This window comes from Hippoglossus hippoglossus, chromosome 19 (assembly GCF_009819705.1).
Source record: "Hippoglossus hippoglossus isolate fHipHip1 chromosome 19, fHipHip1.pri, whole genome shotgun sequence".
Classification (NCBI taxonomy): domain Eukaryota; kingdom Metazoa; phylum Chordata; class Actinopteri; order Pleuronectiformes; family Pleuronectidae; genus Hippoglossus; species Hippoglossus hippoglossus.
In genome coordinates, this window is record NC_047169.1 from 9,500,653 (window position 1) to 9,523,903 (window position 23,251).

General features: G+C 41.8%; 1 protein-coding gene and 1 long non-coding RNA gene across 4 annotated transcripts; one reads left to right on the forward strand and one right to left on the reverse strand.

Annotated features, from left to right (window-relative positions):
- The first annotated feature begins 5,462 nt into the window (after positions 1 to 5,462).
- Positions 5,463 to 23,229, forward strand: entpd1 (ectonucleoside triphosphate diphosphohydrolase 1). 3 transcript variants are annotated; one of them, XM_034569981.1, is made up of 11 exons: positions 5,463 to 5,505; positions 5,556 to 5,635; positions 15,834 to 15,961; positions 16,783 to 16,900; positions 17,752 to 17,902; positions 18,229 to 18,388; positions 18,492 to 18,695; positions 19,637 to 19,894; positions 20,322 to 20,435; positions 20,539 to 20,676; positions 22,610 to 23,229. In XM_034569981.1, the coding sequence occupies exons 2-11, from the start codon at positions 5,620 to 5,622 to the stop codon at positions 22,814 to 22,816; spliced, it is 1,494 nt and encodes a 497-aa protein (XP_034425872.1). In that variant the 5' UTR covers positions 5,463 to 5,505; positions 5,556 to 5,619; the 3' UTR covers positions 22,817 to 23,229. The 3 variants fall into 3 exon arrangements, with proteins under 3 accessions (XP_034425872.1, XP_034425873.1, XP_034425871.1); XM_034569982.1 differs by lacking the exons at positions 5,463 to 5,505; positions 5,556 to 5,635 and adding an exon at positions 5,661 to 5,765; XM_034569980.1 differs by lacking the exons at positions 5,463 to 5,505; positions 5,556 to 5,635 and adding an exon at positions 13,306 to 14,756.
- On the reverse strand, positions 9,171 to 14,423 carry LOC117752558. Its single transcript, XR_004612099.1, has 3 exons — positions 14,412 to 14,423; positions 11,159 to 11,165; positions 9,171 to 9,293 (listed from the first exon to the last, which is right to left on the reverse strand). It is a non-coding gene; the product is annotated as an uncharacterized LOC117752558 (long non-coding RNA).
- Positions 23,230 to 23,251: the final 22 nt, after the last annotated feature.

The window sequence follows — 23,251 nt, forward strand, 5'->3', positions numbered from 1 at the left end:
TGGAAACACTTAACACAGTTTCCTGTGTTAAATGGTGGAGCATCGATAAAGGAGCCGGAGGTCTGACATCACAGTCAGAGGTCTGTGACCAGAGAGGAAGCACGTCTCTTTGACGCATGTGTCATAAAGGGAGTTAACAGAAGCATGACTACAACTGAGATGCTTTACAAATGACCCTGTCTAGCCCTCTCCTCGCTTCAGGAGAAGTTATGTCTCTTACGTCAATAAATACTTCCTAATGCACGATGAGCCTTTTAAACCACCGCAGAAAATTACCGTTGATGTGCTTTTGAAATACCTTCGTTGAGGTTTCCTGGAGAAAATCGCTGGAGCCGCAAAAACAACATTATTAACTAAATGCTCTCTGATAAATAGTTAAAGCTACGTTTTGGTTTGATATGGCGGTTGTTTTATTCTGGAAGTTGCTCATGTGATAGGAAACAGCAATCAGCAAGCAGTTGCGAATATTTACATCATCATTTTTCAAACATCTCAGTTTCTGTCCGTCCAAACTAAAACGCAGCCCGGGAGTTTTCAAACTAAAAGGGTCCAGAAGCAGCGGGTTTAAACTTCTCAGTTTTAGCGGCTCTAAAACTCCAGAGCAGAATGGACGCCAGCTGTACCCGTATCAGAGTTGATGTGTTTTCAAACAAAAACATAGTAGAGTGGAGGTAGGCCATAGATTCTATAATTTTTCAGTCTTGTAAAAATCCACCACCATTTAGCTGCCATCAATGGTCTACTCAGGTGGCATTTCACCAAACCCACCTGAGTAGACTGACAGCCATTGCGTATTTATTACATTTTTAATTTCAACCCGACAGATTTATAATATCAAAGTCAGCCACCGAAGGTTATCCACCGCTATTCTTTCCAAGTAGTTGGATCATGGGTCTCTGTGAAGGCCGATCACAGGAGCCAATGGAGGACACATAACTTGCAAGTCCATTTCTCTATAGGCAGCTAAAAAAGCTTCACCATGAGGGCAGCTTATCAAGACAATTTTGCAACCACAACATTTCATCATCACAAACCTCATCATCATTTCTATTTAAAGGTAGCACCATGAGATATGAACAGTTTCACAACCCAATCATCACTCACTCAGTTGTCGGTTAACACTGCACATGACGACAGCAGTGACCCTTTAGCAAGGAGAGCAAAAGAAACGTCAGCCAAAATGATGGGAATCATATGCCTTGAACACCAGCCACTGTCTGCTGTGGAATAATATGGAAGGTTTACACGACTCATCCATGCTATAGTCTGCCAGGGCGTAAAGATTTCACTGATTTATGGCTGCCATGTAACTCGTGTCGACAGCCTTATGGAGGATAGCGATTTTCTCCAGCAAATTTAAATCATCTGCTGGGGAAAACACCAGAGGTTATGGTGTAAAAACTTCAAAATAAAGCGTCAGTCTGAACACCTGTGCACCATCGCGTTGCTGGTCAGTCAGAGGTGAGAGAACTTAATTCACGTGTGCATGCATATCTTGCTTTGGCCTGTATAATTGCTGGAAAGAAATATATTGGTTAAGTAGTTAAGTTAGTTAAGTTAAGTGGTTATTTAGCAATACACAAAATTGCTAAATTTCTTATTCTCCATTTTATTTTTTTACATTATTTTGATGTTATTTTACATGTATTTGTATTTTAAAACCAGAGCAAGTGTAACAGGACCTGCTTTCTCCTCAATCAAGTATTTCTGATGATAAAGTGGTGATCGTTACTGTTGAGGAATCTTCGAACGTCCTCACACATTACTGTATATGCCACTATATATTATTGTATATTGTATATTACACATCATATCTGTACAGGAGGATAGTGCCTGTCTAAATTCCACAGATACTCCCTTCTCTCTCTAAGCAGTGCCCAAGGTCAGGTTAATGATAAAGGGACAACCAACAATGCATTGTTGTTTCTATGTTGAAGGACTTTCATATCTAACTCAGATGTGCCAGACAGAGAGACACCAACTTCAACTCGCACCAACTTTAACTCTTTTGCATATTTCACCAGTGGCAAGACATAAGGACACAACGTGATTTAGGAATGCATATTTAGGCTTAACTATCCAATAGGATGCAAACACCTCCATGTAACGTAGAGAGTGACAGCAGTTCTAGCCATTCATGGATGTGCAGTTAGAATGGGACACGTAGAGGGAGATATACTGGGAGGCTGTGGGAGACATCGTCAGACTTGGGGGTGACAATAGCTCATGTTGATCTGTTAGCGTTTGTATATTGTTCCACCTTCTGGTCTCCTTCATGCATCAAGTCTACATTAAACTCTTCTGCATAAGACATCAGCTGCTGCCTGAGTTCTCCTTTCACCAGCTTCCAAAAAACAGTTACCAATATTCTTTCCCCCGATTGGTGATCAGCCCATAAAAACACAGATCTGCGGTGTTGTTGATGTTTACAACACTGCAGATGTTGTTGATGTTGTAAATATCAACAACACTCCAGTCAGTAAATAAAACCAAGCGGGAAACATTCAGCGACTCTGCAGCTCTTTGACATCTTGTCATTAGAGTGACCATATATTTACGACCTGAGTAATGTAGGGGGTTTGTTTTTAGGGGATCAGCAAGCGGAGAGTAACAGATGACACTAAACATGAAATATAGTTATGGTTGCATTTCATTAAACAACACTCTCTGACTAAAAGCCATCTGGGTAAACAGTCTGGGAGAGATGGCCGTAGAATTAAAAGTTTGATATATACGTTTCTCATGTTTCACTGACTGCTGATTGAGTTGTGCTTGTGGTCCAATAAAACCTCGCAAGGCTTCCCTGGCAACCATTCGTCTGTTGATCTGTCTGTTTGTCTCTGTCTGTTCGTCCCTGTTTCTCCGTCTGTCTTTCTATATGTCCTGAGGATGTTGCATTAGTTCACTATTCATAGAAAGAGGAAACAATGAGCATTGTGAAAGGCCAAAACAATCACTCCCTCTTCCACATTTTGCTCACAAAGAGTTCAGTAAGTCTGTGCTATTTCAGCAAAGTCATTATTTTTCGATTCTGCTACTTTTCATGCTAGTGATGTGGAAATCACAATCACATCTCATTTTGCTGGTATGACTGGGAACTATTTTCTCTTAAATGCTGAGCAAACCTTCGGTGCTCTACCAGAGAGGGTGAGTCCAGTGAGGTAAACACCAATGACGTTTAATTCCGCTTAAGCTTGCCATCATAACATATTCATCATCAAAACCTACAAACCCTCACATACACACAGATCAAATATTAGTCCGATTATCTTTTTGCTTGTATAAGGACGAGAGGGTGTGGTTTTATGTCTGGACAAAAATAATAAGCGGCAACAGTTTAAAATGTTCCTCCATCACGTGTTGAGCTAAAACTTAACCTGCCTTGCTTTTGAAATGTGTTGTTGACCGAAGGCTGACAAAATCCCTGGTCCCAGTGTCTCTCTGCTTGCTACAAACACATCTCTGGCAAAGTGTCTGCCAGGTGCTGACTGGTTATATCACTGTGGTCCACCGTGTTTTCATTAACACAATTTTAACCCAGGCCTCTGGGCTGTTTGAGGACTGTTCATAGTTGACAGTATTGACTTTTTCAGTTAGTTCAAATTTGAAAGTTATACTAACTCTTTGGAATGTTACGTTATGTTGTGTGTACGTGTCATTGTGTAACAGTATTGTGCTTGTACATGCAGAAGTTTTGCAAGGAGGGCAGCCCAAGTATCAAATCGTCAGTAGTATCATAATCAAGGGGAAACCCACTGTGATGACACCTACTTCTTTGTTTTAAGCCTCAAGTTTGACAGTTAGATTTTTTGAAACCAGAAATAAACATATTTGGAGCCTGACTGGAAGTTAGAGGACACTGCCCGCCCACCTACACCTGCAACCTGCACCCATTTGACGGTATTAGATGTCAATCACATGTCCCAGTGCATACTGTTCTTTATCATCTATTTGACTTTAAATGGGACCATTATTTACAACATGAACATCATTTTGAATAGAAGATTTGAAACTTGCAATTGAGAGGATAAACCCCTTGGGAACATTTTGACTGACTTTAAAATCAAGTGAGCGGTAGGGTTATTTTCTTCTACAGATACAGACTTATTCTTGCCACCAGTGAAGTCATCCCCCTGCTGGTCATCCGAGAGAATATAGGTTTCAGACACTTTCACATTGGCTTCACTTTCAGTACCTGGAGTCTACTTCCATTTTTATTTACATCTATGATCCTAAATTAAACCTAACAACTCTTTCCATTATTTGAATTAAGTAAATCGCCACGTAGCGGGACACAAGGACCAATAGAGGGGATGTATGCAGGGGTGTTCAGACTCAAAGAGAAAGTAGCGGAGGCAGAAAATCCCTGGCCCGCTGAGCACACCACTGGAGAGATAGTTATTTTCCGTGGCTAATGATGATTTTCATATTTAGTGACAGACTGATGGAGCGTTGGTAGATTCGAGCAGAGCAATAGGACATTGCCGCCGTCTTGAAGGAGATACTTCGCATGTCCTTCAAAAAATATCAATCAGCGGGGATTAGCGTTGTCATAATAATGTGTTTCCTCTTCCAGCAACGCACGAAACACTGGGAGAGCTCCACAAAGCATTCCACAACACCACTTGTACTGATTGCTCTCTGCACATTAGCATGCATACTGATCACACACATATATTAACCATATTCTGCTGATGGTGGCAGATTATTCTCATACAACCGGTGCTGAGGAGTGGAGGTTTATTACCAGATTGTATCCTGCTGTGTGAATTGGACTTAAAAAACAGATTGTTCAGCCTTGATAAATATGTGTAACAAGCACATGCATGCACTACAGGTGACAGTATCCATGCCGCATACCTGGACTCAAGGGATTCTTTTATCATCCTGCACTGAAAGCTTCCTGCTGCTCCAGAAACCTTATGCAACACCTCTTAAAACTTAACTTTAGAGGCTCTGCATTTGATCTTAAAGACTTCAGGAGAGCCATTAAGAGGCAATCCTTTTCCCCTCGCAAAGTTAAGATTAGATCTATAAAAAATGAGGGTGCTGGGTATCAAGAATTGAAGCAATGAGACTTTAGTTCGCCCGCTGCTTTTTCTCCAATATCCCTCCAGCTCCGGCTCCAGCTTCCATTCAGATCTAACACTGCTTTCATGTTTGACCCACTTTACAAGACAGAGACAATGACAGTGAGAAAGAGAGGCAGAAGGAGAGTGATAAAAAAGACTCGTGGAGGAGGAGAGAGATGCAGAAAGTGAGGAGGGGGAAAAAGAGAAACTGCCGGGGCGAGGGAGTAAAAAAGTGACAGAATGACAAAGGTGTAGAGGGAAAGAGAGAGAGGGGGTGAGACAGAAGGCACAGCGAAAGGCGCTCGTGTAGGAGGGGAGTGGGCTGAGCAGGAGGGAGGAGGAAAGCTGGTGCCCTTAATAAGCCAGTGTATGTGAAAGGAGGTGCTGAAAAACGTTACACTGGGGAGAGAGAGGGCTGTGTTACCAGAGAGAAAGAGAGTGGAAGAGAAAGAGTGAGTGAGAGAAAGAGGGGGAGACTGAAAGAGAGAGAACGAGAGAGAGGGGCAAAGAATAGAAAGAGCATTGTGTTGCTGCTGAGAAAGAGCCCATGTCCGCACAAAGAGGTAGGTGTACTGCTATGACTGGCACATGCACACGCACACACGCACACACGCACACACTCACACACACACACACAGGAAATTCGTATCTCCCAGTATCCAGCAATAGGATGTACCAGCAGTCATGTATCAGGTGAGTGTGTGTTCTCTTGTAGCAGCAGTGTGGGGCAGGTGTGTGACTTTTCCATTGCATGTGCCTGAGTGTGCGCACGGGTGACATAAGCAGGTGCCTGTGTGTGTTTTAGTGTGTGTGTGTGTGTGTGTGTGTGTTTGTACATGTGGGATTTAGCAGGGGGAGTTGAGGGTCTGTGTTATTCTTTGACTCAGGATAAACACAGAGCCACTCTTTCAGTTCACACGGGGGTTTATGGTGGTTTATCAGGTAAAGTGCATGTGACTGAGGATAATTGTGCAACATGATCTGATTGATTCAATGCTTTGGGGGGAGGGTTAAAGTTTATATGATGATATATCTGACAAGCCATCCAATGCTCCATAAAGCAATTAGCTAATTACTGTTCCAGATTTCATGCTCAGTATGAACCAGACTGTGCAGCGTTTGTTGACCAGTGTAAAGTAACATTTGTTCATCCAATAGGGTTTTGAAATTGTCAGGGAAAGAAACAGTTGCTCATGTGGCGTCTGTGACCTCTAGTTTCTGGTGTGGATGCAGAAACCTCAGAGACATTTGGAGAAATTAAACTAAAACTATGTTTATAATTAAGTTAACTTTAAAAATGTTTGTTTTCTTTGCACCTGAAGGGTTTGTTCTGGTATATGTGAATTCAAGAATTGGACGACAGCAAAAATGTAAACGTGTAAAAGTCACTTTTGGTCATTGTGAGTGTCTGATGTCTGATCTAACCTGTCAGGACAAGGCATCTGGCTCCTGAAATTTTTGTGTTTTGTTTTGTGTGACATTTTTTTATTTTATATTATTTTATTTAAGAAATATTTCTGTGCCCACCCCAGAACAATATAGGTGAACTTTATAGCTGTTACCAATTATAAATTCAGGGATTTGAGGAAGCAAAACTCAAAACCTGGACAAATTAAACTTGGCTACACACCACTTTTCTGGTTGTGCTTCTGCAAATTTGGGCAACTTGACCCTTAGACACCATCTGAGCCCCCCTAAAAAGGTTTGTTTTAGATAACGTAGATATCAGTGAATTCAAGGAAGTTTGGACAATCTCAAAAGTGTATTCTAAAGTCAAATTTGCTTATATTACATGATTGATGGCCTTATCTGAACTGTCAAGATAAACCCACTGGTTCTCTTCGAAAGTAAACACCATTGTGGAAATTAAATCAGATGCGGGGCTATTATTTCATCCCAGAGAGGGATGTTCAGCAACACACTTTAGAGGAACACAGTAAATGTCATTATTTTTCCTCTCTGCTGACGCTTAGGGTCAGTCTGTCCTATGGGCGAAGTCAAACTGCACTCAACACCACTGAGGGCAGAAACGCTTCCCTTCGTGTCCCATGATTCCGTCTAGAGGTTCCCTTTTTACAGGAAGTGGCGGACGGCTTTTCTTTGTGAGGTTTCACAACCGCCTGGTATTTATAAAGTTGCTCGGTCAGTCATGGTACAAACAAAAGCTTGTCTGATTAATAGGAAAAGGTTGAAGGGAGAAGCTCACTGACAGTTCAAGGACAGTGTGTTCTGAGGCACAGCGGTGTGTGTTTGTTGGAATGGGTGGGAAGTGCATACAACTTTTTATAGGTTTTTAAATTAGTGTAAAGCAATACTGTAAAGTCCTTTCTGTTGTAATTATTGTTTTATCTCCGGCTATAAATAAAAAAATTTAAAAAGTCTTGATCATTAGATTGTACCAACAGGTTAGAGCATGTTAGCAAAACTAGACATAAATAGAATTGTACTCTGTAGAGCACATACCTCTGACAAGGCCCAACAGTCCCCTTATGAAACTACATTTATATATCTACTAGATCCAGATTTGGATCTGCGCCAAATTCATGTGCACACTCAGGAATCGCAGTTTTTTTTCTCTGAATTATTCTCTGAGAAATCATTTTGAAAAATGCCTCAAAAATGTCGCAAAGTGAAAACGATTTTAATTCCTGGATCCGACCTCTGACCCTTTGATCCTCACCAAAATTTAAAGCATTCTTCCCTGACCTGTAACGCATTCGTCTACAAAATGTCGTAGAAATCCGCCGTGTTGTTTTTGAGTAATCCTGCTAATATACAAACAAATGCCAGTGAAAATAGAACCTCCTTGTCGGAAATAAAAGGTAACATTAGGAATAATCTGTATTGTCAGATTTTTTACCTTCACTCCACTGCAATTGTTTGACGGCTGTTATTTGTCATTTCAGATTTACGATTCGTTCTCCCATTGTTCTAATTTGGCCCTTTGCACTTCTCATTATTTCACTGACATAAAGCATGCAAATCCAGATGGGGAACAACAAGTGGTTTAACTTGTACGAAAACAATATATGTCACGCATTATGTCACAGGAGTATTTTTACACACTGGTCTTGCTAATTTTGCGTTAAGGATTTCAATGCTTGCTTCACCGTGTTGTTAGGCGACATGTGGTGACTCCGCCTATGTAACACATGCATTTCGCCCTGTGTGATCGTGTGCATGTATCCACTCACAGGCTCATGATTTGTTAGAGCCCAACCGCCAGATCATGGCAGCGAATTTACGACCTGCCTCACCGGGACGTAGTTGTCTTGTTCTCCCATCATTATGAGGCCGCACAGTTGATCCCCTACAGTCTCATCCTTTGACTCATCGCTGAATGCAGAGTAACAACTCCTCGTAGGATGTGCTGGTTCAAAACATCCCCTCACTTCTTCTCTCTTTCTCTTCCTATGTTGTAACACATGTATAAGGTCTTTCTTTATATCTATATCTCAGATTTATGAGCCCAAAGTTTCAGATCAACCGGCATGGCTACTACTTTAGGTCATACATCATAAAACATTGAAAAATTAACACTTGGCCTCAAGATACTTCAAGAAGTAACTCCACAGTTGTCTTTTTGTTGGTGTGTGGATGGACCAAATTATGAACTTGACATTTTTACGTATATGTGTTGGTATTTGGTTGTACTGGTGTTTGTACGTCACTTTGAACTTTAGACTTGGTTTTTGTAAAGTTTAGAACACAGTTTGTACATAAGAATGGACAATAGGTCTCCACTTCCTCCTTCTGTCCAGAAGTTAAGAGTCTGCACAGGGGAGATTAGGGGATGGAGCCGCGGTATCCAGGTTCCATTATGTGCAAGCTCAACCAATCGCAAGTCACTTTCAGCGGTCAATCATGACGTTTCATCCCGTTTTATAGCAATGAATAACTAATTAAACCAAACATCACACACTTCAACATATATTAGTGTGATAAAAAGTACCTACAGACAGAAACTAGAGATACATATATTTGATGTGTGCTCTGACTTTTAAGTTTGGCCCATGTCCCATCCACTAACATGGAGGAGGCACAGGTTTATAACTTGTACTGAAGCCAACCCCCTGTTGCAGATCAAGCGCTTTGGCCTCACTTTTCGTAATCTTAGGTCAAACCAGCAAGTGTAAAGCAGTTGATACGGCTAATCTGATTTAGAGTCTCAGCGGCTTTGTTAAAAAGCGCCAAAAAGTATCAGCTTTTGATCACTGCAGGCTCGGCACATTGCTGCTGAGGAAAAACGTTGACATCTGCAGGAGCACTGGTGCTGCAAAAACAGCTCAACCACCAAAACGGGGGGGGACAAGGAGGCCATAACTGAGCTGATGTTAGAGACTGTGTATGCGTGTTTGATTCCGGGTGACGGGTTGGGTCGCAGGTCATATGTCAACAGGTCCACGCGGGTCAAGTTTTGACCTGCAGATAGTTGCGGGTAACTGGTCAGTTCTGGAACAGAGCTTCTCAGGTGCAGGTTTGCAGAAATAGACCTGTGCCGGACTCCTGACTGACTGACTGAAAACATCTGAAGCCACAGCAGTTGTGAACAGAGGAGCAGATATGCTAGAAGCTAGTCTCTTTGCCTCTGCCATGATCTTTGTACTGAGAGTAGCCAGCTAGCTTCTTATAGCTGAAGGCTCCTAGTTGTTAATGTTTGAAGTTGGTCTGTAAAACATTACACACTTCCCAAGCAAGATTGCACTTAACCCAAGGGCACATTGGGGAAAACAAAGATGAACCATTCTCCGTATAACACGTCTGTGGACAATCAAAATGATTTTTAAGATTCATTTTGAGGAAGTTTCCTAATGTTGCTTAATGTTTAAATTTTGCAAACAGACTATACAAATACAGGGTTAGGTTGTGGTAAACATTACATTCTGAGGATTAAAGTCTAAGGATTAGGGGATGAATATTGTTAATGGTCAACATGAGGCAGGAAGAATATGTGTGTGTCGGTGTGTGTGTTTTTGTTGCCTTCTTAGGGACCTTCTGCAGGATACACACTGGCCTATTCAGGACCGGCGTACCTCGTGGGGACCAAAGCCCAGTGATAATGACGCAAAATGTCATTTCTGAGGTCCTGGTTAAGATTAGTGGTGAGATGTGAATTGTGATTAGTTCAAGGTGAGAGTTAGTCATGACTTGATCATGGTTAAGGTGAGGGATTAGCTTTTGGTTAGCCTGTCCACAATGAAAGAAAGTCAACTCAAAGTCCTTATAAGGAGAGCTGCACAAACGTGTGTGTGTCAAATAAAAATAGTTTCGTGCTCTGAATGTTATTTTGTGTGTCAGAGTTGTTGGCTGTAGTTTTTGTACGTAAATGCTCTGAATGCTCTTCATCTAAACATCCCTGTGCAGGCTATACGTGAATCTCGAGACCTATACGCTTTTTTAAACTTCCTGCTTCCTTCTAACCAAAACTTTGATGGAGCACTTACTTAGGATTTACATTGCTCACTAAAAAAATACTTTTAATCCGTAGAGTTCTTCGATATTTGCGTTACACTAAATGTGTCAGAGAGATACAGTGATTGATTGCAGATGTTATTATGTTTTCCACTTCTGTTCCTCTGTGCGTGCTTTCCCACCGCTCCGTCTTCCCTTGTTCGCACTGGGAACGATCCAGTCCTCACCTTAACAATACATTTTTGTTTACAGAAAGCTCAGAGATGGAAAGACTGTGGCGCGCATGAGTGATGTCGTCTGTCTGTGTTGACCAAAGGCGGCTCCAGCAGGAGAAGGGGTGGGTGGGGGTTGTTGGATATGGTAAATAGATGTCATGTTTTTTATCAAGTCCTAACGATCTCTCCAAGCACTTAAAACTACGATTCACAAAGCTCAACTCTATCGTTAATCCAATTTCAGGTTAAAGTGTCTTGTCCGATGTTTTGAGGAGCTGAGCATCGAACCACCGACCCTACGATTAGTGAACGACCACAGCTGCCCACAAACAGATGGGATGCCATTTTAATCAACAAATAAATAAATAAAATGACAACACAACTGAAAAACTGCAAACAAAGTTGGAAAGAGGTTTCATGATGCACACGATTAATAAGGAGTGCTGCTGATTTATTAACGTGTCTCCTGCTGGTATTGAATGACTTAAAGACAGTATAAAGCAGCTGTGAATCACAGATACATTCAGAATCCCATTACTTTATAAGACAATGCAAATACTTCACTGGTTTAAACAATAGACTGTGTTGCTACGACGCGTCTCCACTTCCTTCCGAAGAAGCTAGAATATCCTGCATACGTTTGATGTCAGACTCTGTGCAGTCTCAGTCAATCAAGATGTTTCACCCAATTTTTTACCAAATAACTAATTGAAACCAAATTTACAGCAAACAGCACTTGAACGAACACCAATGTGATAAGAACTATCTAAAATGACAGAAACCATGTATTGAACATGTACCTTGACTTTATAGCTTGCTCCATGTCCCGTCTACTAACATGGAGGTGGTGGTTTATGAAATATACTGCAGCCAGCCACCAGGGGGCAATCAAAATGATTTGGCTTCACTTTTGGATAGCTGACATATCATCCATCCCTGGTTTAAACACATTTAACTTTATGTTTTTAAGAGATTAAACATACTCACTTAAAATATAGTGTTTGCTTCCTATACTGAGAAAGATATGTCACAAAAAGCTTCAGCATAAAATTCCCAATATCATTTTGGGGGGAGTTAAGCCTTCTCTGCCTTTTACTCATGCCGTTGTTGGTTTGGACTTGTATAAATGCAAATCTGCGCGCCTGTGAACAAAACATTGTATTTGTGTGTCTGCATGTGTCAGCTGAGAACATCTTTGGGACATTTAGCTCGGTCCTCCCTCCTCCATGTGGCTCTTTGAAGGGTACAACTTGTTTTGGGGGATTCGAATAGATTTAGGAAACACTAAGGCCTGAGGTTAGGCATGAAGTTGTGATCATTAAGGAATGCATTATGTCATTAAATTTCCTCAAGTACAGATGTGTGTTTGTGTGGCCTGGGAGCCCGGTGCTGCAATCTCTGTTGTTGTTCCAAGAGAGTCACCCGATGATTTCATGCTCTTAATTTGGTGCAGGTAAGCCCTGTTTTCTGTCTCGACATGTGTTTGTGGCTGAGTGTCTGTATCTGTTTAGTCGGCTACCAACAACATTGCAATCGGATAAGGGATTACACAACAAAGTGAGTTGTCTGAACGCAAATGAAAGAAAGACTTTGGAAATGAAGTGTGCCATCTGTTGCTTAACTCAGATTTAATAGCCAGCGGAGCTTCGGATGAGGCTCAGGTCAACTCAGGAATTCTTTACAGCTCTACTGTAACCACATCCCAGCTCGTAGAGTTTGATTTGGGCCGTAAAAACCATGTGTTTCTTAAAGCTGCATTAATGGAGTCGTCTATTGTTCATATGTGTGTTGTTTACCTCAACCAACACATATATCGCAGATGTTCTCATAAATTTTACATGCGGTCGACAAACAGCATGTGAAAACGTTATATTACAAATCCTGGCACACAGTGTTTGGCAATCTCATTTTTTAATGGCTTCATTTTCGCTGCATTGTGGCTGAAAGAAAATCTTTGATGAGTCCAGTCTTCCTGCTGAAAGTCGTCTTGGCTGATGGTTTGACCTATGGTTTTGACACCAATAGCTTTCTTGTTTTTTGTGTCAATGAATTTGTAGACTTTTCCATTTTCAAGCCACTGAATTCGACATGTTTATATTTATAAAAAAATTGCGTTTTTCATATTTTGAACTTCACTAAAATCAGTTGTGCCAACTAATCATCTTTAGTTTTGATAATGTCCTCTTTTCGTTCAGAGTACTTGTAGGCCTCAGTTACATCAACAGTTTGATGTTACTGCTTTTTTAACACATGCATTTACTTAATAGCAATAAACGTAAAATGAAGGAAAGGAAATTTTGCAAAACTCAAAAAAAAAGATAAGCAACTTATCTGAACAAAAGATCATGAGTTGGAAAGACTTTTCCATGTTTGACAAAATAATGTCAACTCAGCGAATAGATAGTTTAAACCTTTTTTTTTGTTTCGATTTGTGTGTGAAGTGGGCTGTTTTAAAATTATATGTGTACATTAGGAGATGAGTATAGAAAAGCCTCTGAGATGTTTGGTAAGTCTTTTCTAAGTTCATTTGGAGAGGAACATCCAATCCAAAATGGATGTGGATGGGCATATTTGTTTGATTGGCACCAGTCAGCTCTGGTAATTGCCTCTTGTTTGACATCTGCTTTGTACAGATTTAATTGCATCATGTGGCAACACTGGAGACGATGAGTGAACCTAAATCCAATCAGGAAACATCCACTTAGAAGCCTGAGAGTGACACCGCATCACATACCTGTTTTTAATGGCTCGTGTCAGAAGGGGTTCAGGTTTCAGGGGGTCAGTCTTATGGAGGCTCATAAAGCAGTTAGCAACCACACACACATGTATACAAACATCTCTTTCTATTTCTTTAGTTTATTTAGGTCTGATGTTGCTTTGAAATGTTTACTCTTAACATTAATGTCGTAGTTATTTAGAGCTAAGAGATACATTCTTTTAACTGTAACTTTCATATGAGATGGACAGGGATACTATGCTGGCAACTGTGAAAAAGATAGAAGATTTCAAATTGGGACAAAGTTCACATAGAGAATGGGGCCATGTTAAAGAAAAGATATGAACTTTGGCTGTTGACTTGGAAACGGTCAAACAATTATAGAATACTTTCATGTTGCTGTGTTTGTGTGAGGGCTTGTTTTCGTTACCACTTTGGGAACGTTTCCAGCATAAACACTGACTTTGTGTGTGTGTGTTTCCATTTCCTTAAGTCAAACAGCAGTAATAAGTGTTAAATTAACATAAGTACTCCAGTGCATGCTTTAATAGTGTTTGTGTATGTTTGTGTGTTAAGTGAGACGGGAAAATAAAAGAATGGAACTTTGAATGGATCAACACATTTGCAGGCTGGTCATGTTTTGGGTCTGCACACACACTGGCTCTCCAGCAACCTCTTTCTTTTCACTCCCATAGGCACACACACACACACACACACACACAGAGGGAACCTCAGAGAAAAGCAGGGGATCCCGATCCGTCACAGAGATGACATCACAGCCTGCCAGTAACAAAAAAACTGCTAAACAAGGGAGTCCCCCACTTCCCCTCCCTCCTACACATCCCACAGAATGAACAGAGGGAGAGGGAGGGAGTAGTGCTCTCATTCGTTCTCAGAAAGACAGAGACAGAGAGAGACCCTTTTAAGGGATTCAAAAGGACACGAGAGTGCACTGACACACGCAGAAACACACTTTAGCTGCGTCTCCATAGTGACCGGCTGCATTGCCCCGGCTTGGGGAGGAAATGCCAAACTCAGTGCTTCAGAGCCGCTCCGCCAGAAATACACAAACACACAGCTTCATTCTAATCCTCTGTCCGGCCACGATGGAAAAGCAAAAAAAAATCTTTCCACTTCTTATCACCCCTGCTACCTCCCCTCTGTTCATTCTCTCTTCTTCCTGCTCTCACATGTTTTCCTCTCCCTTCCACTTCCACTCTCTCTACCTCTCTCTCTACCTCTCTCTCTCTCTCTCTCTCTCTCTCTCTCTCTCTCTCTCTCTCTCTCTCTCGCTCTCTCTCTCCCCTGCCAGTGGTAAGTTCATTGACGTAGACGACAGAGGTAAGTGCTTGTCTCTCTGCTCACTGTGGGTGCTTTGACGTACTGTATGCTTCAGATTTTCTGTGTTTTCCCACAGTAGACAAAGGTCAGTGTGTCTGTGTGTGTGTACTGTACTTTTACAGACAGCTCAGTTTCAACAATTTGTGTTTACTTTGGTGTCATGTTCACCTGGACAGTGTCTGCCAATACTTACCTTGGTAATGATCAAACAGCTTTGTGTGTCTGTGAGTGTGTGTGTGACAGAGACAGTGTGTGTGTGCGTGTAGCAGTTAAGGGGTTGTATCTTGTTCATCTGTCTTTATTCTATCACAATAGCAATGTGAATACAGATAGATTGCAACACCCTTATCTGTCCCTTAAGAAACATGTAAATATACAGTATATATATATATATATATATATTGTGTGTGTGTGTGTGTGTGTCAAATCCCATTAATCAACAGTGGAAAGTCAATGAGTGCTTAGAAAGGAATGGGAACCAAACAAAGTAGCGCCAGACACAGTCAAATATATTCGAGATTAGAATAATCCCTTTAACAGGATGGTGAGATGATTAATCACTGATCATTTCTCTACCTTGAATTTCAGTAGCTCAGCGTTTCCACCGCACTACAAAAGTTATCTTTTTGATTGAGGCCCACACTTCCCATGTTTGTGGTGAAAAGCCCAGCTGGTTTCCTTTTAATCATTTTTAAAAGTGGGAATCTCTGTTGATCTTTCAGCGTTAGAGGAATACTTTGGTGTTGTCGGAAGGGAAGACCCTTTCAAAAAGTGCTGTGGCTGAAATCACCTCAGCCCACCTTCAGAATCAATGAGCAACTTGGTGTGATTTCAGATACTCCAAACCAGAAATCCATCTGTAGTCCTTGGTTACAAAATAATACGGTTAAACACATTCTGCAGCCCCCACAACAGCCTCTCTCTCAGACACACATGCTGTGACATCACTCAACATCTGGATCCAAGACTTGCCTAACACACACACCCCTTCCTCTGTCTCTCTTTCCGATGTGTCCCCCCCGACGAACCCCCTCGCCTCTCCTTCCTGTCTGCCTGTCTTTACGCCCCCGCTCTCAGACATGAAAGAGAAGAACCCCTGGCACACGCCGGTGACCATCATCTTCTCTGTGATTGGTGTCATAGCGATTGTTGCCTTGGTGACGGTAGCAGTTTTGCAGAACAGGCCTCTCCCCCAAAAGTACAAGGTATGGTATGGAGCTGTAGCCTGCTCTCTGTGTGTGCATTACAGGGAGATCTGACTCCAAAGTCCAAAAGCCAGATATGGTCTCTTTGTCACTGTGACCTCAAACTGTAGCACTGGTTCTACAAACCCATCACCAAATATGGCCAGTGAATAATGATAAAGATATTAAATCACAATTTGCTGTTGTCCTAAAATGCAGGCCCAGTTTAACTCTGACAGTTATATATTCTCTGTAGTGCTGCTGTTTTATTGATTAAGTTAATCACTTCTTTTATCTGCACAGATAGAAATATATCTCTGATATAGTAGTAGTTCTATAAGAACTTTGTCAATGGGCCATAGAGTCATAATTTGGGTTGGGTACTGAAATTCGATGCCGAACTCTCAACAGTTAATATGCTAAATTTCATCTTCCAATAAGCCTTGTCAATAAAAAAGCAATTCTTATCTTTAACCGTGATCTTTTAAAGAAAAAAGTAAGTTTGGGCACCATGTAGGCACCGGAACTGTTTTTGAAAGTACAGATTTAGCACCGAAAAAACCCAAACGCTACTCAACTCTAGTCCTTACTGTGATGAGATCTTCCTCCGTCTCATGGTGTAGGTTGTGCTTTGTGCAGGGCTGCAGGCCAATGAATCCTCCCTTGTTGCACAGGCACAAACTTTATTTCACATCTGGCATGACGTACACCGTAAAGTGGAGGATCATCTCCATCATATCTTTACGCTTAACGTTTGATCTTTATATCTGAACTGGAGTCAGCCAGGTGTTAGCATCCCCGAGCTGTGAGCTTGGATTCCTGACAGTCTCTCTCTCTCACAGTATGGAATCGTGCTGGACGCTGGATCCTCCCACACGGCTCTGTATATCTACGAGTGGCCGGCAGAGAAAGATAACAACACTGGCAGAGTTGAGCAGACGCTTTCCTGCAAAGTCGATGGTAAAAAATCTGCTGCACACAATGTGTTACACAGACACACACATGCAGGTGTACAGCCGCTAAAGCTCACTGATGCAAATATCGAAGTGAGCTTAAATTTACATAATATCGTGAATATATTCACCTATGCACCTTCTAATACGACATACTTTATGAGGGGTTAATTAGTTGTAAATGATGGATTTTATTATCACTGTTTCATGCTTCATAGATCAGTAATTGAGCATTAAACTTTTGTTACCATAAACTGTATATAAAGGCGAATGACACGTGTCCACTTCCTCCCACTGTACAGAAATTAAGCCAAAACATTCCACTGCCACCAAACTTTCACGAAACTTACTGGAAAAAAAGATACTTAGTTTATTTTATTTTGATCCATCTTCCATCCACTAACTTGGAGGAGGCAAGGTTTATGACCTGTACTGCAGCTAGCCCCCAGGGGGCGATCAAGACACTTTGGCTTCAGTTTTGGGGGAGCTGTCATGTCGTCCATCTGTGTATACGGTTATCACAGAAAAATGTCATCTGGACAGTGCGACTAATTCTTTTTTGGATTAACGATGAAATAATTGTATCACAACTTCATGAAGCTCAAGGTGACATCCTCAAAAGTCTTTATTTAGTTCAACACTCGGGAACATTCAGTTCTCAAAAGCAGAAAATCCTCACAAAAAGATAAATAATACACAAAGCAGGGGGAGGCAGAAATTATTTTATTGCCTCTACCTAAATGATTTTATAGCCATGTGGGTGATAAGCTTCCACTCTGTTGGGTTAGGGTTAGGGTTAGGCTCACTAAATAAAGAATGAATGAAAGACTTCACCTTCCTGTTTTGTTCTTCGTGCAGGTCCAGGTATTTCCAGCTACGCGTCTGCTCCGTGGGAAGCCGGGGAGTCTCTGACAAAGTGCATGCAGCAGGCCAGGCAGCAAATCCCTGAAAAGAGACACAGCGAGACCCCTCTTTACCTGGGCGCTACTGCGGGGATGAGATTACTTAAGTATGGTTCACATCTGCAGTCATCCACATAATCAATCCTAAAACATGCATACAGAAAGAAAGAAAAACAAGAGCCACAATCGGCCTGATCATGTGACACTATAGTGCGACAGTATCCGAGGCGTCACCTCCGTAATGTGTTGCTACCCAGAGTGTTTTCCACCCCCGTTCTGTGATTTATCCAAACGTGAACTTTGCTGCCTGAGCCCTGAATATGTTGCTGTCAAGTGCATTACATACGACGCAATTTATTATTTATGCGCTGCTGTATTGATTGACATGTGGATGTGAATCAATCTAATACATTTTTGTTGTGGGTCCATGCAGTTTAGAGAACAGCTTCGCGTCAGACGAGGTCTTTCAGGCTGTGGGGGAAGCGCTGCAAAAGTTCCCCTTTTCCTTTCAGGGAGCGAGAATCCTCAGCGGCCAGGAAGAGGGCGCCTTCGGCTGGGTCACGGTCAACTACTTGGACGATCGCCTCAAACAGGTTTGCATACACACACACACACACAGGATGTATGTCCCATGCAAGTTTGTCCACTCTCTCCTGCCGTGCACTGACTTCACAGCTTTTTTTGTCTCTGCTGCAGAGCTTGCAAACCAGAGGCGCCCTTGACCTTGGCGGGGCCTCCACTCAAATTAGCTTTGTATCAAAAAAATTTGACGGCTCTGAGTCCCCCGACAATGCCGTCGCCTTCCGACTCTACGGTAATGACTACAACCTGTACACCCACAGCTTCCTGTGTTACGGGAAAGACCAAGCATTACGGATGACGCTGGCACAACAGACTAAGGTATACGTCAGACATACACTTCTCGAATTCAATCTGAGATTATGCGAGTTTCACATGCAAGACTTAATATATAAGAATAGGGTCATTCTGTATGAAATCACGACATGTCACAGAAACCGATGGAATTGAAAATTCATGTGTCTTGGATCCTAATGTAGGGAGATATGGGCTAACCGAGTTTCAACTTCATGGGTGGACTCAAAACGTTCATGACCAACATAAACAATCTCGAGCAAAAACAAATTTGCTGCATCAAAGACGCATCAAAGGAGCGGCAGAACATAGTTAGAGTTTGGCATCTATAGGCTCCGACTTCCTCACTTTCCCAGCTATGATTGCTAAAGGATAATGGGGAGTGATGAGCATTACATTGCCGGAGCCTACAGGTGGTTGCTGGGGTGGTGGAGGGGCTGAATCGACAGGAAGCAATACTGACGTAGGGAAGCAGAAGCATTGACTAGCAAATGGAGAGATGGGAAATCTTTGCAGCTTAAATAGAGCGCCACATTGGGAGGGTGTGTATGATATAGGATTGTGGAGTGTGAGGCATGTCACAGCTCGAGTTGGCACGCCATATTAAAATATGTTTTTTTTTGCAATTCAACTTTAACTGATATAATCACTCATAATGCTGTTCATTTCATATTGGGGATTGCAAACTGTTTAGATAAATATGGAGCAGAAAAAGAGCTTTAAAAAGATGTGATAACAATTTCTCTGAGATATGACCTGTCAAAGTTGCACATTTCATTAGCCCATGTCTCCCTTAATTGGAATTCGAGACCCATATAACTTTGGTTCCATTGGTTCTCATGTGATCAGCATGCCAAACTTCAGTAGGATCTGTGACGTGGTGGCCCAAAGATGATTTGACACGGAATGACCCAACGCAGACATTAAATTCAATTAGCATCTTCTCTGTATCTCACACTCTCTCCTAGTCAGGTCCAGGAACAATATTAGATCCCTGTTTCCACCCTGGTTACACCGATACAAAGAACTACTCCGTCCTCTACGACAGCCCCTGCGTGTCCGACAGGAAACCCCAGGAAGCTCCTGCCACCTTCAATCACACAGGGAAAGGAGACTTCTCTCTGTGCCAAGACATCGTCAAACGCATCTTCAACTTCACACAGTGCAAATACAGCCAGTGCTCTTTCAATGAGGTCTTCCAGCCACGGTTGCAGGGGCCATTTGGGGTAGGGTAACACGGCTGTCAGTCTTTATTTATTCATGTATCAGTGAGCGACGAGGCGCTGGCCCGGGTGCTGTTTGTGGACACAGATCTGTATGTTGTGAAACCCCTCTATCTCTTGTGATCTTTAAATCCCAGTCGGCCAAAGCTGCTTTCAGACATGCAGTGAACTGTGGATATTCTCCTGAAATTTTCCGCAGGGGTGTATTTGTATTACTTACTCAGAATTAGCTTCACTGTGTTCACTTTCATTGGAACTACTTTCAAAAACCAACTACACCCAAGTCCCTGTGGCCATAAAAGGCCTTATGAGTCGGATACTGAGAATTTATCCTCTTACAGCATTTATAAACTGCTTATTTTATTTGTTAAAGATTTTAATTTCCTTCTGCTTAATTTTTCTGTTCCCCTCCCCTCCTGTCTCTCTCTAGGCCTTCTCTGCTTACTACTTCGTGATGAACTTCCTCAATCTGACAGACACATCCATCCCTCTGGAAACTGTCACGGAAAAGCTATCACGCTACTGTGCTACCCCTTGGAACCAGGTTTGGAAATATTTATGCCCAAATACAGGAAAAGCCATGTTTATCTATTTTCACACGTTATCTGTGTCCTGACTGATTGTGAACTTTTGACCTGCCTGAACAGATAAAGGAGCAGTATCCAGGAGTAAAAGTAAAGTACCTGGCCGAGTACTGTTTCTCTGGCACGTATATCATCACCCTACTGACCGAAGGATACAACTTCACCTCAGAGAACTACCGCAACATAAAATTCATCAAGAAGGTCAGTAGATCACATTCCACTCCTTTCCTGTGCCTCACAGCATGGAGGCATGACGTAACTTGAGGTCATATCCTACTGACCAGTATGTGTGTGCGTGTGTGTGAGGAAAGTCCGGAACAGTCAGTGATTTTAACCGATCCTTGTGTAGGGCTATTTCAAGACTCTCAGGGTTTAGGATTAAGCTTGCCAGGTTGCGATGCCAGTTCCTCAACCTCAGAGTTACCCTTTGGCCAAACACCTCATTCCTTACATATTACTCTGAACCTCATATCTTTTTAAATATTAGTTTAAAAAGTAATTGTGGTGGCATAAAACCTTTTAATTGGATTCTGTATACTGGAGAAAACAAAATATCACTCAAGCATGGCCTCAGTCTAGAAAACCAACGACCCCCCCCCCCCCCCCCCCCCCCCCCCCCCCCCCCCCCCAAAAAACAAGCCTCACAACAAGAGAACTAACTTTTGCTACTTGGTCATTAAAGCAACAAAGCATTATGTACGAGTCAAACTACAACCAAATGACAAGAAATTACCTCATCTGCTACAAAACATTTACATATACACATGATTGAACAGCATAGGCACAATATCGCTAATGAACATGCTGGAGCAACAGATTCAAAGTTATATTCTAAACTATAAGTACCTCCACCGAGAGCCAACTTCAAGCAGGCTGCACCAAACTGCACACACTCATATATCCCTCTCGTCATTATGCCTGATTCGTTTTCATCAAGATCCAAGAACTAATCCCTGCCCTTTCTTGCAATGTTAGAGGATGTTTGGTCCCTGGCTCCTCCCGTCTGCATTCTGATGTGTCCTTGGACATGAATGTATGTGTATGAATGGTGTGTGACTGAATACATTGCTATAGAAACACTGTATGAATGTGTACATGAATAAAAAAGGGCTGCAGAGGCATTGTATGAATGTGTAAATGTGACTTGTACTGTAAAACCCTCTGAGTGGTTGATAAGACTGGAAAAACACTATATGAATTCAGTCCATTTAACGTTTGTTATTGCTCATGGTATTCTGCAGTCCCCGTAAACTTGTCACAATGAGCCAATATGAACATTATCATGACCCTTAAACTTAAGCAGCTACATGCAACTCAGCTTTTGTCTATTTAATTATTTACATCAGTACTTTTCCTACTGTAACGTGTCAAAATGTCTCATTCTTTCATGAAAAAGGAGCATCACCGGATTGAGCCGATTGCATAGTTAAGGATTTATTGGATTTAAATAAGGGTGGGGTTAGGATATGGGTCACGTTTAAACACGTAGGTTGAACATTCTAAGGTTCTTTTATTGCCTCTATAAAGATAATACACGGAAGAAGTCCTGAGTAAGACTCAGCCAGTAGAACAATGCCATGTAGCTGTGAGAGTGACATGGCATTTAGATATACCTATGAGACATTTTCAACCTACATCTCACCCCTCAGTGAAGTCTTCATTTTCATCCCGGCAGCAGTGACGCATTGGTAATGATGGAAAATGCAGAATGGAAAATTAAACTTGTGATTAAATTGTTTAAATATAATTCAGGCCTGGATTCAATGCCAGTTAATCATCAGTAAATCAGTTCTTCTTGTTTCAAATGTGGTAAAATATCAGTATATATTTAATTATGTGTGTCTATATAGATGGCTGCAGATCAAAGACACTATCTCTTGTGGTTGAAATAAGTAAAAACATCTTTAAAAATCTAAAAAATAAAACTATATAAAACCTTCACAACAGCTTCTCCAAACTCTACTGGAGGAATAAATGTCATTGTCTAAATATATGGTCCAAAAACCACCCATAAGTTTTCCGTAAGGTTGACATCTAGTGGCTGTAAAGGCCATAGCAGATGATTTACAAGACAATTTTCCTGTTTATCAGAGCGATCAGTTCTTGACGATCCCTCTCCTTGTGTTCCGTTCAGATAAAAGGCAGCGACGCAGGCTGGACGCTGGGCTACATGTTGAACCTGACTAACATGATTCCAGCCGAGGCCCCCGACTCCCCGCCTCTGCCCTACGCCGGCTACGTCTCCATCGTCACCGTCATCGCAATACTGCTCTTCGTCCTCTTCATCTTCAGCCTCCGTCCCCTCTGGCCCCAGTGCTCCAAGCATCCACAGATTATATAAAACACACACACACACAAACATATATAATGTATGTTTGAGTGAAGGTGATTAAGGGAATATGTGGGGATTTGTGAGTGTGCCGGCATGAGCTATTTTACCAATTTGTGAATATAAAGATTGTCAACTTTACACTTTCCAGCCTTTGTGAGGATTTCGAAGGTCGACTTCTGCTGCACGACAAACAGTCCTGCAGCTTCACACGGACTCAAAGACATTTCAGGAGGACAATTGTTTTCTCTCACCGGGGGATTGAGCTCTGGTTCCCTGGTTGAAGGACGTTGACTGTGTTTATGCGTGAGTGCGTTTGAATGTGTGCGTTTGAATGTGCTCACCCACATCAGTCTGCATGTACAGTATGTGCTTCGAATTTTAATGTGAATATGATATTGTATAAATAAAACAACCCAAGTTTATATCAATTGTTTGTTTGTGAAA